General features: G+C 41.8%; 1 protein-coding gene across 1 annotated transcript; it reads left to right on the forward strand.

The window, feature by feature from the left end:
- Positions 1–5,418: 5,418 nt before the first annotated feature.
- Positions 5,419–6,604, forward strand: supt4h1 (SPT4 homolog, DSIF elongation factor subunit; the record flags this gene model as incomplete). Its single annotated transcript, XM_035665882.1, is given in 4 exon segments — positions 5,419–5,525; positions 5,618–5,673; positions 6,077–6,130; positions 6,277–6,604. Coding segments are annotated over 4 exon segments (285 nt in total), but the record flags the coding sequence as incomplete, so codon positions are not given.
- Positions 6,605–16,256: the final 9,652 nt, after the last annotated feature.

The raw sequence follows: 16,256 nt of genomic DNA on the forward strand, positions 1-16,256 counted from the left end.
GCTGACGAGCAATAGGTAAGAATAATAATGTAATTAAGGATCATGAGCGGGGAGTAATAGTTTAGAATTTTGGAGAGGGTGGAGGTTTCTTTCTTCTGAGAATGGTGAGGGCTGTGAGGCATAGAGGGGGTCGTATGCTGTACAGATTGTAAAAGCCGCCTTGAGGCCACTATTGTGATTGGTGGAATATTAGGTTTCACTTCGAGAAGGTAGAAAAGGGACATGAGGTCTAAAGTTGGGCGAGAGATAGAATTACAGTCAAATTAAGACAATTATCATAAAATTCTATAAGGGTATTGATTGATATTAATAATATATTGTATTAAGGGTTATACTAATCATGAACCGGTATAAAAGGAGTAGAGCCGGAGCTGTTAAGAAAACCTTATTAATTCCTCCAGTCATTGTTTCATCATACCACCAAGGAATGGGTTGTTCATTAGAACGCTAGCACACCCGTGTACTACAGACGACCAAGCTAGCTGGTTCAATCCAGTCACACCAGGATGGAAGTCTGACAGGTCCTTTGAATTGTGAGCGGCGACAAATGGATAACTTACTGACAAAAGTCACAAACACAGCGCCACCCCATCTACCTATTGGATGCCGAAGCTCCTATTAAGATCAATCTCTTACCTGGACTGAAAATATATGATAAGAGCAGCTCCCACAGTGGAGACGGACAACAGCGGTGAAAGTTAAAGATTCCCTAGAAACTTGGAAGAAATTCAAAGCTATACTGCATGGTGTCAGTGCGCTCATGTACCAGGCCAAGCGGCGTTCTAGCGCTGGCCAGTATTTGGCCAAGCCCAGCTTGCTGCAAGCCTCCACAGGCCACCTCGCATACCCATGGCAACAACATCCCATTTCCCACAGAAAGCTGAGCACAAATGTCTAGGAATTCTGTTCTGCCGCATGCGGGATCCACGGCCACTCGGTAAAAGGATAACAAAAGCCAGAGCTTGACTTCAACGCAATTCAGATGAACTAGTTGGCGTTGAGCGAGCACTATTAAACATTCATAATAAGTAATCCCAACTGCGAACATTCTGGCATATCTATATAACAGAAGAGTAATGGTCCAACGTGTGTTCCCAACACATAATGGAAACAGGGTACTGTATCACTCCTGTCGGGCGTGTCTTGTCCACAAAGTTAGATAGTGATCCTGACCGAAAAAGTTCAATGACTTCCCTTCTAACTTCTCTACTCACAGAGTAATATCTCATACCTGCTGGCCGCGCTGCTAAACAGAAGCACTTGCACGGAGAGACCACAAATGCAGCGGGAAAGGCACTAAACTATTTGCGATTTCTGACTTACATGAAATAATCTTAAACTTGGTTGCTGCATCGTGTGTTAACAAGTCTAAGATTTTACAATGAATACAAAATATGAGAACTTTGTGAGGGCAGATACAATATTTAGGAGTAACCTACTCATTTCGAGTACCGAATACAGTCCAGTCCACGCAGCAGCACACACTGACGACCTCAGATAAATAAAGAACTAAATAACAAGGACTAGTAGACCAAGGTTACCTAACCAGAGTGTCTTTGAAGAGGACGTTCAGCGGTCTTCAACAGGTTTCTGTGATTCGTAAAGAGAGAGAGGAAAATAAGAGACAATTACTTTCAGGACTGCCGAAAAGCATTGCACCTCACATTGGTACACGAGGTAACAAAGCCACTGTTAACCAAAAGCATATTTCTTCTGTGCTCAAACAGTCTCTATAGTCATTAGGTGATTGCAGCAGATCGTGATTAGTTTCGTTTACACATGTGAGTTTGCCTAGTCCCAATGTATACCTGTCCAAAGTAGAATAGGTCAACATCAACTTGTAATGTTTTCTAGCCAAATAGCAAAACCTTCCTGCAGAGCCATCCTATCTATTGATGATGCTGTGGCAGCTGTGCAAGCTGGTCAACAAGTGTGCAAGAGAAACTCTGAGAGAAGACCCAGGAGCAGTAGTAATACATCACAACATTCTGTTCCAATCCCTGAAATAGAACACTCAATAACTCACCACACACAAACCAGGGGCGTAGAGGAAGGAGTATTTTAAACTTATTGGGGGGGACAACATGTTCGGGTTAAGTTAAATAGATAAATCATGTTTCTTTTACAATCATCTTAATACTGTTTTAGGGTCAAATCGTTTTCTCGCATTTTCGGTTTAACTGGAAAGTCCGCCCATATTTTCGCCAGGCCAACGGTGGTAGTAACGGATAATAGTTAACAACCAGGCCAGTAAATATCGTACGTGCAGACCGGAGGGCCACCAGATGCCGTGCAGGGCGACCAAGTGAGTGAAGAGAAAAAAAGGAGCTGCCAGCAGCGGATGTGTTGTTTTTGTGGAATGAGAATAGCTCGGGGCGGGTCAGGGGGAAGGTAGGCTAGGACGGGAGGGTGCTTGGGTTGTGTGAGTGGGGGGGAGCACACATGATCACCTCGTCCCAGACTCAACCTTGACCAGCTGTCCAGTCATGATGAGTCCGCGAGTGACCGTGAGCGTGAGCGTCTGATTCTCTCCTTCAGGCGGCGGGAAAGAACCAGAACAGCAAAAGTGGATGAAAGTGGAATAGAAGCTAGGATATGCGAATGTGTATAGGGGCAAGCCAGGTGACGACGGTTCAACTAAACAACAAAAGCGCGCGCAAAAGAGGAAGGCAAAGAAAGATGAATCAGGGATGAAGGTAAAACTAATAAATGCCAAATCTACAGATACATTTTTACTCAGGACCCAGGCGAACCCCAGCAAAAGACGCTAAGGTACTCCGCCGGTAGGCTGGCGCGTAGGCTGCCAGCGGGTAGGCGTCGATACAAGAGGAGGCTACAGTGGACGTGGCTGTCCTCGTCTATTGAGAACAAGAACTGAGGCGCAAGGCCGCGTAAGATGACGCTTCGAATAGAGGTGAGTACAGCTTCTCTTAGTGTGATGAAGTGGAATTTGTGTGAGCTTTTGTTAGGGGTGTCGACGTTCATTATTTGATGTGTGTTGATAGTTTGCGAGACATGCAATCCGGGCGTGTGGTAGTTTGAGGCCCAGGTCGGCAGCGCTTGTTCTACGATAAGTGCTTCGATCTGGAACGGTTCTCCGGAGGCCCGCTGGCTTCGCCAGGGGATGGCGGGAGTCGTGTGGCCGAGCCATCACCTGTAACGTTAGGCGTGAGGCTGATGAGTGACAATTAAACAGTTCTCTCGAGTGGCTGGCGTGCTGTGAGTCCAAGCGTGTGCAGTGGCTTGTGTTTCTAGGGCATCAAAGACAATAATTTGACCGGGCGCCCTAATCACCATGGATGACACTACTGGTAACAGCTTTAACAGCAAGAGTTGTACTAGATAGATGGTTGCAATCCACAGACATCAGCTCAACATTTCAGACAAGATCATAACGTTAGACAGAAAATATAATTATTCCTCTGGGGGGGACAAAAATGATATCCAACCCTCACCACTTCCCTCTATTCTGTTTCTTTCCCCATGGAGGAAAGAAATCAGGGTAAACTGAGCTGCCTGCTGTCCTTTCATCTTAACGCTCTGACCGTTCGCCAGCGCAGGACCCTCAAGTAAGAAAGTAGTATTCGGCTGTCCTAAAAAGTCTACAAGTCTTCAAATGAAGTTCATCGCCTCATTTGCCATAATATGACCATTTAGCCTGAATGTAACCTCAATGTATATAATCGGACGCATGTAAGACCTTTTATTAGGGTCTATGAAGAGACAAACAAATGCAGTAAAAAAACCTATAATAAATCAATTCAGATAGTTTGTCTGCAATTTTTTTTTTTTATGCGTGAGAAATGAGTGAAGCAAAGCATTACATTAACTGCGGAACGAGCGCCAATATGCGCAGCGGATTCCCATCGGGGTGTATGTGGTGTCTCCCTCTCTGCTCGGCCTGCAGGGCGCGCGATCTTCGCTTGCCGGACGTGCTGGGAAGAACTGGTACCGCCCTGAGTGCGATGCTCTGGACGGGGGGGCTCACGCCAGTCTAACGGTCTTTTCCTGGGCCGCTTTCTGTCTGTGCTACCGAAGTAACTGAAGAGATGGACACGCTGGTCGTTATCAACGTCAGAAGTCTCCAAACATGGAGGATGCATAACAGCCGTAGTCGTTAACCAAGCTATAAATATACGCTTTTTGTTTGGTACGCCCTGCGAGCGCAAGCGCGACAGTGTCGAAGCATGCGGTTGCGCTAGTGCATTACCGTATTGTCTAGTCTGTTCGAGGTTTGATCCCTCACCGTCCTTCAACGCCCACTTTGTAGTGATGCCACGGTATTTTCACGCCCCTCTCACCCTCGGCGAGCCTGACCCGCGCATGGCAAGCGGGGGAGAGGACGGGGTCCCATAAGATCCTCTCGGCCACTCACTGCTGTGTGCGCTCGATCCGTCCTTTGTCTTACGACTCTAACCACAGATGGAGAGAGATATAAACACTCAAGCAGACCATCCCCCCTCTATACCAAGCGATGGGAAACTGCTATACCGTGGTCCAAGTTGTTAACAGGCAACATAACCTCAACGCCTTCAGGGTCCGCTGGCCCTTTCTCAGAGGGCTTTCTAACATGGCTAGGCCCCAGTTGAACTTCTTTCTAGTACCGTTTCAAGTGTAATCAACAGGCCACAAGTATGTTATCACTTACAATTATCGCAGAGCCTTAGTCGGAACGAACGAAGTGGCGCATAAAACCCAGTGAGATATCCATAGTTGGAGCTGCTTATACATAACTCCATGGAACCTCAAAAACTCGAGAAATACCCCGGGACAGTATGTGTTTAAGCGATGTGTTAAAAGCATCCCTTAAAATATAAGGGCATCAGTATAATCAAATTTGTCTCGTCTCTCTCCCCGGTAGCAGCCTATACAACGTATAGCACACAAACAGGCTGCTAGTTGACCACTGTTTAGAGATGGGATAAGTGGGATTGCGTATCGAGGTTCCCAGCATCTTACAATCCTGTCTGATTAGGTGTTGTGGCTGTACATCTATCTAACTGGCGTATGAAGGTCCGGTGCTTGTAACCAAGTGCGGAGGAAGGATCTGTTGGCAGATATTGGAAAAATATAATATTCATAGGTATCATTAGTCTGTAATCACCTGAATAAGGGGATCATTGTATCGTCATTACCGTGCAATGAGCTGATTTTATCTACAGGGTCGCCTTCCATGGAGTCTCCCTGTTTCTACAGTAACCCAGAAGGGACAAACCAAACTCTGGCTGTAGACTCTTTCTTGCTTTTCGCTTCCACCATAGTTTATACCTACACACCTGACAGCCCGTTGTACCTTCACGATGGGTGTTCAGTTGGTTGCAGTCCTCACTGCTCCTTTACATATTTGTATCCATTATTTTAATCTCTGGATTCATTCATCTATTACCAACTCACTCTTCTCCTTCTTGTCTTCTTTAGACCATTGACCAGTTTGAATATGACGGCTGTGACAACTGCGAGTCGTACCTGCAGATGAAAGGGAACCGAGAGATGGTTTATGAATGCACGAGTTCCTCATTTGATGGGTAAACACTGATTTAGCATTGTTTATTCAAAAGCTTTCACGTGGATTGGATTGTTTTCTGAATGTTTACCGATACTGTCTGTATGTCCACAGTGTGATAGCCATGATGAGTCCTGAGGACAGTTGGGTAGCTAAATGGCAGAGGATAGGTAAGCATGTGTGCCTATACTTAAAGCTGCATTCATCCATTTTTGACCAGGACAACTTTATAAAACAAGCTTATAAAGTTGTTGCAGCTAACCTGTAAACTGCTGCTGACTTGCACATTCAGCAGACACAAAGCAACATTATAATCCTGTTGTTCCTATTGAGTCATGTTTCGGTTTATTATTTATTTGAGATTGTTTGCTTAAAGCAATGAGCTGAAAAGTCAGGTGATAAATCTATATGGGTTTACCAATCAATGTGGTGCCAATAAAGACCATACTTAAAGGCTAAGGTTAAGGTAGTATACCCCAATGCTGTTAAGAACAATTCATGTATTTTAAAAAAGAATAGTTGTTTTATTTTTAATTGTTAATTTGTGTATGTTTATTTTGCTCCCTCCTACAGGCAACTTCAAGCCAGGTGTTTATGCAGTGTCAGTGACAGGCAGACTACCTCCAGGTACGCTATATCTAACTGCACTGCCTCAGTATGTAGCCAGTCATGCACACTTAGAAAGTAAACATTTATTTTTTCTTGATGTGAAGCCAACATTTGCTTCACCTACCTGCTGTTTACATTGCTATTGTTTTTCTCCTTCTCTGAAGGTGTGGTGAGAGAGTTGAAGAGCAGAGGAGTAATCTACAAATCCAGAGATACAGCAGTGAAGACATAAACGTGACTGCTTCCAGTTGTCTGATCAGAGCGGTATCACACTGCAGCACCAACGGCAGGAAGAAGGAACACCAGTGGGACTAAATTTGATCATGTCTGTGATGTCTTATGAAACTGTCCTCCAGCTGTTGGAGCCCTAGAAGTTTTGTCTTTCGTTGTGATTAGAAATTTTTGCATGAGGGCTTATTGGTGACAAAAAAAGGGGATGTTTTCTTTCTGTTTTTTATTAATTGCAAAAATAAAGGTCTGTTTTATAAGAAATGTGAGTAATTGTCATAAAATCACAGTTTATTCCTATTTCATATGCTGCAAACACAGTGAGTCTGCTGATTCAGGGAATGAATACCATGGAGGACAGAAAGTCTGCACCTTAATCCAACTCAGGCTCGAAGCTGTTTGTATTCAGTGGTTCTACGGAGCGTCACATTGTGCTAGACCTAATGTACACTGGAAGATCCCCAGAAAATGTCCCAAAAAACAGCAACTATAACAAACACAGAACACCACGTTCACTGTAATGATTACTTAATTCCAAATGTATTATTTCCTTTCCAGTCATGTTAGCAGTGTAGCTCTAGTGACGGCATTGTCGGTCCAGACTGATGTGTATTAACTATTGTAGAAACTTCAATGAAATTTGGATCAGATATCCAAGTCCCCCTCAGGATGAATTATAATAACCTTCCAGTCACCATCAGATCTGCTTTGGTTTATGACCAAATACCTCAACAACTAATGACGTTCCCATCAGTCTCAGCTTTACTTTGTGTTTGGTGATGATCGGCAAATGTTAGCATGCTAGCACACTAAACTAAGATGGTAAACATGCCTGCTGAACATCAGCATGTTAACAATTTACTCAAAGAGCCACTTAGCTGCTAGCATGGCTATGGGGTGTTGTGGTTAGACCATACAGAATTCAAATACCTCCCCATGTATCACCACAGAGTCGTGTCCAGATCATTAACTCATCACTGTAGTCTTTAACTAGTGAGCCAGCTATTGATCTGAAACACCAGGGAGGAGGAACCAAACAGCTGATCACTTTGGGTTTGAACAAGTGCTAATGAAACATCCCTGTGCTGACTGATTTGGGCCACAAGATGGTGCTTTTTACTGAGTAGCTGAATTACGTGCAGTACCAAACTCTACCAGCAGGGGGAATCAAACTATTAGTGGTGTAAAGCTGCAGGATTCTCACCTACTGCGTGTCATAAATAGTTTCTGTTGATAGTTTACTGGTTCACTATACAATAGCCTGTAAGAAGATCTCAGGGTTGTATGTGGTCATCCTGTGCTGCTGTGTGTATCAAATACTGTTCAGCTGTAACACTCTATTGTTGGCTTATATTACTGTGTAGGAAGAAACAATATTTGTTTATTGCCAGAGGGTCTGGGTATTGTGTAATTTCACTGTAACCTGATGGATCGGGGTCATGCACACAGAGGACTCTGTAAATCTCTGTAAGTGAGCACATTAAGCTCTCTCTCTGGTCTTATTAGATTTTATTAGAGTTTCATTGCACGGCCACCTGCTGCTCATATTTTGTTGCAAAGGCATAGTTAGTGAACCTGCTCTTTGAAAAGCAAACAAAAAACCAATTGAGGTTATGGTTTAGTGAAGTGAGGCAGATGGTTTTTATCTCAGGATCCTCTGACATACTACCAGCAAATCAAATTCATAATAATCAAAATGTAGAGCACACAAAGATGTATGTGAAGGCATTCAGAGGGCTACCTTATGACGTACAGATAAGAGCCATGACAGTTTTTCACCATAAAAATAAATATTTCTGTTTAAATTCAGTAAAATAACATGAGGTGAAAACAGCCTAAAAAAGTCTTCCATCATATGATATGAAAGCTGACCTAGTTTCATGTATGTAGAAACATTTCTTACCTTACTGTTCTGGACAGATCTGACCTAAAAGAACCAAACTATACTTGTTCATACTGTAACTGTGAACCAGAAAGTAACATCTATGTTACATAATGTTGCTATACAGTATCAGGAGGAGAGCTATTCTGAATGATGCTATAATCAGTATTTTCTTATTTACTGTAATGAGAGATGTACTGTAACCAAGTCACAGAGTAACACACGTAGAGCTGTCACATGGCTCTTTGCAGGCAGAGACACTGTGACCAGGTTTCCACTAGAAGCAGGTTGTAACAGCTTGTGAGGACTGTTTAATGGAAACACTCATGCAGTAATTTGCACATATATAAAGTAATCTGTATTAACAAATCACCGAGGCTCAACAAATCAAACTTTAAAAGTTTTAAAAGGTTCTAAAATTAAAAAAAAAACTGTTGGTAGCCTTGAGAAAGCATTTTAATTTCCCACTTTAAATGGACTTATCCATCACACCTCACTGTGATCATTTTCTCATCAAGCTTAACAGGAAGATGGCAGATGCAGAGGCACCATTGTTAAAGAAAAGGTGATGTTTATTGAACTTTGGTTTTCCTTTCAGTGCCACAGTGAGGTCAGAGGTCAAAGCTCACACAGCCTTTTATTAATGTTAAAATCAGTTGTCTGGCTGCTCTTTTCCTATTGTTTTACTTCTTGCTCCGTTCATCTCATTTGTTACTGTTGTCTTTTTATCTCTTGTGGAAGTATTAAAAATGTCTCAGTAATGAAAATATACTGAATTATATGCTGATTTAATGTCAAATATATCAACATTTCCTTGGAAAACCACCAAATGAAGATATTTGAACTAAAAAAAATGACATTATTGTGGAAATATCTAAAGGTGGAATTAGAAGTCAATAAATTGTTTTAATTCATCCATTTCCAGCCCTTCACCCCCCTCCGGCCTTCGACATGATGTCAAAAATATAATTCGGGCCACAAGGTTATTGTTGTTTCTTTTATTATTATTTTCTAGTTGCATCATATAAGTTTAACCTAACCCTTCATATACAATTAAAATAAAAACAGTTCTGTTTTTAATAATGTGTTTGCTTGACACAAAATAATGGCAAGGTCAAAGGTGCAAATGCGTGTGCACAGTTGATAAGGGGCGAGCAGCTTCCGGGACTTCATTTATTGTTTTGCTGTGAACATGAAACACAGAAGTAGGGAGGTGGGCCTCTTGGTTCAAGGAAATGTCTGTTGCAGTTTTGAACAGAACCTAAAAACTGAACTGAAAAACATAAGTATTTCTCATTCTTTCCATCTTCAGCAGAACGAGACTGTTTGATCTGAGAATCTACCTTCCGTGGTTGGAGACAGTTTATAAGCAAATGAGAAATAAACCACAAGTGTCAGTCTGTACGCCTCCGTGTGGGTTTGTAACTGAGAGAGCAGAGCTGGGTGCATGTGTGTAGACAAGTGCAACATTATTATATAAACATAATCAGTTTTACCCCTTTTCTGCCATGTAAAACCATACAATTCCAGACTAAAGTGCAGTTTTTTAATCACTTTTCTCCCCGTGTGATTTGAGCCTCTGTTCTCTTCCACACTACATGTGGGTGAAGTCATTTCATGAGCGCTGTGAACTAAAAACAAAACCGAGAACTGGGCCCAGTGCTGCAAGACAACCACAGGCGTTGTCAGGAAAGCTTTCAGCTCCGCCCAGCTGCTCTCCTCTACACATCAAGCATTGCACCAAGTACGCCCTTCATTTTCACACTCGCAGGGACACACAGGCCCGTCTGCCACGGCCTCATTGGTGCTGACAGCTCTGGCTTATGCCCTTATTTGGATATGTCAAGGCTTTAAGCTAAAGGGAAAGTATTAGATCAGAAAACGAAGTGTCGACTCCATGGTTTATACTGACTTTGCTGCTTAGTGACCTCTGTTTTTTTTTAAAAAAGGAAAGTGGAGGATTCTTCAACTCAGGCTAGAAAAGTGCTCTGTCTGACAGGGATAAAGTGTAGATAGGGAAGTAAGGGGATGGACATTATCAACAAAGAGCCACACACACTTAAACTGCTGTGTGTGTGTGTTTCATAAGGCTGACAAAACTTCCTCTCTTATGTAGACTAGATAACAGCTACAGAACTGAGAGCAGCTCATCATATTGAAGGATTTAAATTCCTTTAACTGAAAGTGATCTGCTTCACAGTGTCGGTGTGTACAGGAAGAAAAAACAGGAACACCACACACACACACACACACACACACATACACAGACAGCGCAGGGGACAATCGGGCCTCCTTCGGGGCTCTAATTAGAGTCTGTTAATTCATCTCTGAACACACTGGGCATGTTTTACTTACAGTGACTTTATTTATGTGTCATGGAGAGATACGTTGAGAAAAGTGCTCATGTGGGGCTTTCACACACTCATTTATGTCTGTGAATCAGTAGTATTCAGATTTACAGATATACATAATCCCCAAAACCAGTTGTAATAAAACCACTTTACAAATAGACTGCATTAAGGTTTTATTTCTACCACCTGAGTGCTGTGTTTGTGTGTATAAATAGTGTAACAATATGTTTTACAACCTTAAACTGTTCCATGATAATATTCTGGGTGCTTCACTCAATCAAGGTCTGTACAGTTTTTTTGTATTTTCAGTTACTGGCAGCTTCATTCTTTGTTAAACTGACAAAACGAGAAGTCAGACTTTAAGTTTGTGCTGAAAGAAAGGATACATGCATTTCCACTGGTGCTCTGCAGAAGCCAGTTTAGAGCAGCTCAGGCCTCTGTGGAGCTTGCGGGTCTCCCGGCCGCGGCCCAGGAGGAGCATAGAGAGAGCAGGCAGGGAGGGGAAATGGCTGCCGGCCCAGATAAGGTCTATCACAAGAGGCAGCATGGGCTCGGGGAAGGCCACAGCTTTAGTGCACTGTTCAGAGTTAGGATCACTTCCCCACGGGCACATGCACCGACACTGGTGGTGGTCTGCCAGATGAAGCTCTGCAGTGGAGGCTTGTGGCTCAGTAAAATGAGGAGGGCATGGATTAGCAAAATGCAGGCCACAGGTCAGGAGATTGGAGGGTTAAAGGATAAAAAAAAAAAAAAAAAAGTGTGACTTTTAAAGACGCCATATGCTGGATATTTAAGCAAGTCTTCTTTGTAGTTGTTTTATTTGTAATTGGAGCGTCAGTGACCCTTTAAGATGAATAAACAGATGAATACCCAGAATCCTCATCCCCGATGCCTGATCACCTTCCCAATCTTTTATGAATTTTGTGCCATAACTGTGTCATCTTTTCTTTAATGTCTTTGTTGTGTAGTGACACACACACACACACACACACACACACATTTAGGATTTGTTTCCCATCCACTGCTCTCAAGGTATGAATGTCTGGATGACGTCTTCTTTTATCCTATGTTAACTCCCAGAGGGATTATATGTCATGGGAATAAAGCTAAAGAGGACCTGACCACGTCACATCTTTCTATACACACTCAAATCCTTAATGGGAAACTGTGTGAGAACACATCCGGACCCCGCACAACTTATAACACATTGCCTTTTTTGGTTTGTGACCTCTTATAAAAAAGAACTTTTCCTCTTTCCTCTCTCATGAATCATCTCACGACCCCTCAGATTTATCAGGTGACCCTTTGGAGGGGACTGACCCCTAGTTTGGGAACCATTAAGTAGTTAAAGCCTAACAGCTAACAGTAATTAATGTCATATCTCAATATATATTAGTTACAGGGATAGTGGAAGAAAATATAGAAAATTATCATATTGCAATTTTGTGATGTATTGATTCTGAAAAGCATTTAGTAAAGTTTTGTAAACTTTACTTCACTCAGATTTCATGAATATGGGGCTGTGTTCTTTGTGTTCTATGAAAATGTTCCTAAAATTGTTCACAAAATATCACCCTGCTCACTGTCTCGTAATATACTGAATTGTAACCCCTCTACCGCGATACATATCATATCACCACATTCTCGCTAACACACAGCCCTATACAGGGATGAAACGTACATGTTGGTGATAATTCCTCTGTACTTTTGCTTAAATAGAGGTTATTAGACCAGTTTACATAAAATGGAGCTGTGAGGACTAAAAATAATGCAAACCTTTTTCGCATACTTTACTGTGGTAACACTCCCGCCCTCGTTTAGCATTTATACAGTATTCCAGCAGTACACACACATTTAAGAGTTTCTAACACACTGTAATGCAGTTGTAAAGAGGTTAAAATAAACCTGAGTGACTGCTTAATGAGTATATATGAGCAGTCTCTCTACACTAAAGTTATTTGGAGCTTTTTGAATAAACCAGCTCCATTATGACTGCTGTGTGTTACAGTTGGTAATCAGAAAATGAATCCACTCACTGTGTCACTGTGCACACAGGCAGGCCGTTCATCACTACTGGAGCTTCTTTAAGATATTTTGGTGACCTAGATTAAACTACCAGAGGAGCAAACAATGCACCAGTGTTTGCCTTAAAAGAGAAAAGCTGCTTTTCTATTGAATTGTTTGTAGGGTTGTAAGAGGCTGCATTTAGACCCTACCAAACACTTCAGTGCGCTCTTAATGAAACTCACATGCTAAAGCTTCATTGTCATCAGTGTGACTTTAATTCATCATCCACAGTGTTTTTTGACCTGCTCTGTGTGTTATAAGAAACCACACAGTTACAGTTGGACATTTACATTTACGAGGAATTGAAACCTGCCTTTCACTTTTGAAAACCAGCAGAAAGGTAATGGCAATCACTGTGATGCACATGCAAACAAGTCGTCTTTTTAACAACAACACGCAGGTTAGAGAAAACTCTGTTTGACTTTTACATCAAAGGATAGGTTCCCATTTGAAAACTGTTCTCACATGCCAGTATTATTTATTATACACAAAGAGATCCTCTCAAGTGATGGAGGACAAAATCCAGAAAGTGCACTCTAAAGTGAGGACTGTGGATTGTGGATCAGAAACCTGACCTCTACCGTCTTCCAGTCACCATTAACAGTTCAAAACATCTGAGTACTGTACAAGGATTCACTTGAAAAAATGTGAATCTATCCTTTCATGATGTATTCTGGTGTTTCACAACTGATTTCAGTTCAGATTGTTTCATTCTGAATAAACTTAAAAAAAAAAAAAAACACCCCCCTGCAGTTCACAGTGCTGCTGTTGAGCCTCTCATCCTGCAGCTTCTATCCGAGTTGGTGGGCTTCGGTTCAGTCAAACCGACACTTATCAGTCACGGTGAACTCAACTCTCAGTAAATACACTTGGAAGACGTTGCTATTTCTAGCGAAGGAAAGTCAGATTATCAGTCACCTCACAGGAACTGTTTTACTCATCAGGTACTTGACTCACTTCACCGAACCTTCCTCTGTGTCGTCTGAGCAGTAATTCATGCACAAACAGGCATGAACAGGCATGCTCAGAGCCCTTAATGATGATCAAAGGAAGTGTACTTGACGTATTACACAACATGTTAAACTGTTAATGAGATGAAGTTAATGTAAAATATAATTGTGCAATATGCTCTAAATAGTTCACATTCACTTAATGGGAACACTGCAGATGTGCTCACAGTGTTCTCCACTTCATTACGGGCGTATTACCCAACTGCGTATTGCAATGTGCTAGAGACAAACTGCATGTCTACATGAGTAGAAATGACATCATCATCATGCCAGTACAGACACGGTCAATATGGAAAATTTGAGCTTAAGCCTTAAAAGAATTTGATTTGAAGTTGATTAAGAAAAATTCAATTATTAAAAGGAAATCTGGGATGTTCTAATGTTTGTATTTAACACTCAGAAAGCTCAAATGTTGAGATAATGCTGTTCCCCGCGTTTCATCATGAAGTTTGGAAAAATGTCAGCGTTTTAAAAAAGTGTCTGCAGAAGGCAGGGAGTTAAGACGGAAGAAGAGAAAGAGAGCGGCTGTGACTGTTAGACCTCTTCCTGTGGTTACATCACGTGGTTGTGGAGGGTTCAAAAGGAGACAACTTCTTCTTCTTCTTCATCCACTCCTTGGACGGACAGAAGACACCTGTGAGGCTGCCGGACAATCGTCACTCAAAACCGAGAAAACAAATGAAGGTAGAGGTGAAGTATGATGGACGACGGTATCTATTTAATGCTAGAATTATTATAGACGACATGGTGAGAATGCTTTTTATCCGTGTCAGATAATGACAGATATGCCAGAGTTTAAACTTTTACTTCTTTAATTCTGCTTTTGTTTGATGTAACTTTGATGTAAGTGACTTTTATTCATAACTCCATTTGGAATTTGATGAGAAAACATTGTACTTAAAACCAAACACTTCTCTTTTGGTACTGTGACTTTATTTGTATGTTAGTGTTTAATTTATCTGCTGGATCTTTTTGTATTCACTCTAATTTGTTTCTGATCTGACAACAAATGTCTGCTTTTTTTAAACTTCTTTTTTTTTTTACATGACTTTTTATTGTACCAAGCGATCTGTTGCTCAGACAGAAAAGCTTACTCATGCCTACCAAAATGGCTTCCTCAAGATAGCGCTTCCTCTGGCAACCCCTTTAGTTCTGACTTTTGCCTCAAAAACTGCTCTGATGGGGGCAGTTTTTGAGGCATACAGGCGGGGGTCCTTTGTCTTTAACAAAAATGTTAACAGGCCTCACTTTCAACACAAATCAGGAAGTGTGCTTTTTCTGGTTTGACAAAAGCGAGGGCTGTTTGAGCGTTGCGTGTGCGTTGAGCTGAGAGGTTTCAGTTTGGTGTAGAAGTGTGTGTCTGCGCGGGGGGGTTGGTGTGTGTGTGTGTGTGCAGCTGCAGACCCAAGCGCAGGTGCAGAAGAAGAGAGAAGTGGGAGAAGACAGAAGACGGAAGAGGATCGGTGGATGTACAGTGCAGTCATCCATAAAGTAGAAAGCACTACTAAACTCCTCGCCACAGTGTAGTGTTTCCTACTTTATGGATGAGTGTACTGTTGGCTTCAGGGAGAGAGGAGAGGCCCGGCATGGAGCCCGCCATGCAGGAAGTCACAAAAAGAGGAAGCTGCTTTGTCTCACAGGGCCACACATTACCCAGAGTGTCGCCACCAGTCAGTTCACATGGGCGGTGTGTGGCACGGAGCAAAGCTGGCAACTCTTGCCTCCATTTTATAACTCCTTTGTTTCAAAGAAAGAGAGATGATCATGTACATGTGTATGCTATGCAATAAAAGTGATTAAAAAGTATCTTGTGTTCACTCTCGTTGTCCAGGAACACCACATGCATTACAAACTCAGCATTTTCTGTGAAAATATACATACTTTATTCCTGTAAAAAGATCCATATTGAAAGAAACCATCACAATTTCAAGTCCTCTGTGTACTACATCTTAGTTACTGTTCCTCCATCGACAATGCCTGGACATGCAAAAAGAAAAAAGAAAAAAAGAAAAAGAAAAGAAAAATCTGAAAAACAATATTAACAAAAATATTTACAGACGAGCTTCCAAAAGGGTAATAAAAACATGAGTATATAAAAAGGTAAATCTTCCACTGGTTTCAAACAATGAATGCAGGTCAGGAAAGACAAAAAAAAAAGCAAAAAAGAAGTTTCCCGCGCTGTATGAAAATATACCACAAGTCCCAACACTGTTCATTATATACAGACAGCTCTTACAGCTTCCCTTCCACTGCATCGACAATCTACAACTCAAACATTGTAGACAAGTCAGCCTAGAAAAACAAAAATATGACAGTAACATAAATAAGGCCGAACATGGGTATAACATTGGTATGCATGCAGTCAATAAACATCCTGTAAACAACATATTAAGACTAAACAAGGTCTTCTTGTAAGGCTAAATATGATCAAACTGAGCTAAAACACTACATATATGGGTCTAGGTCCTAGGGCCAACAGTGGAGCCGCCTACTCACTACACAGCAGGTAGAGGATTAACTTGTGCATTAAAGGCCGTCAAATACGAGATCAGTACAAATATTCGCTGTACATTTCGGCAATCGAGCATTCACCCCCCCCCCCCCCC

The sequence above is a fragment of the Morone saxatilis genome, unplaced genomic scaffold (genome assembly GCF_004916995.1).
Source record: "Morone saxatilis isolate NCDOM2014 unplaced genomic scaffold, NCSU_SB_2.0 Contig20, whole genome shotgun sequence".
NCBI lineage: Eukaryota > Metazoa > Chordata > Actinopteri > Moronidae > Morone > Morone saxatilis.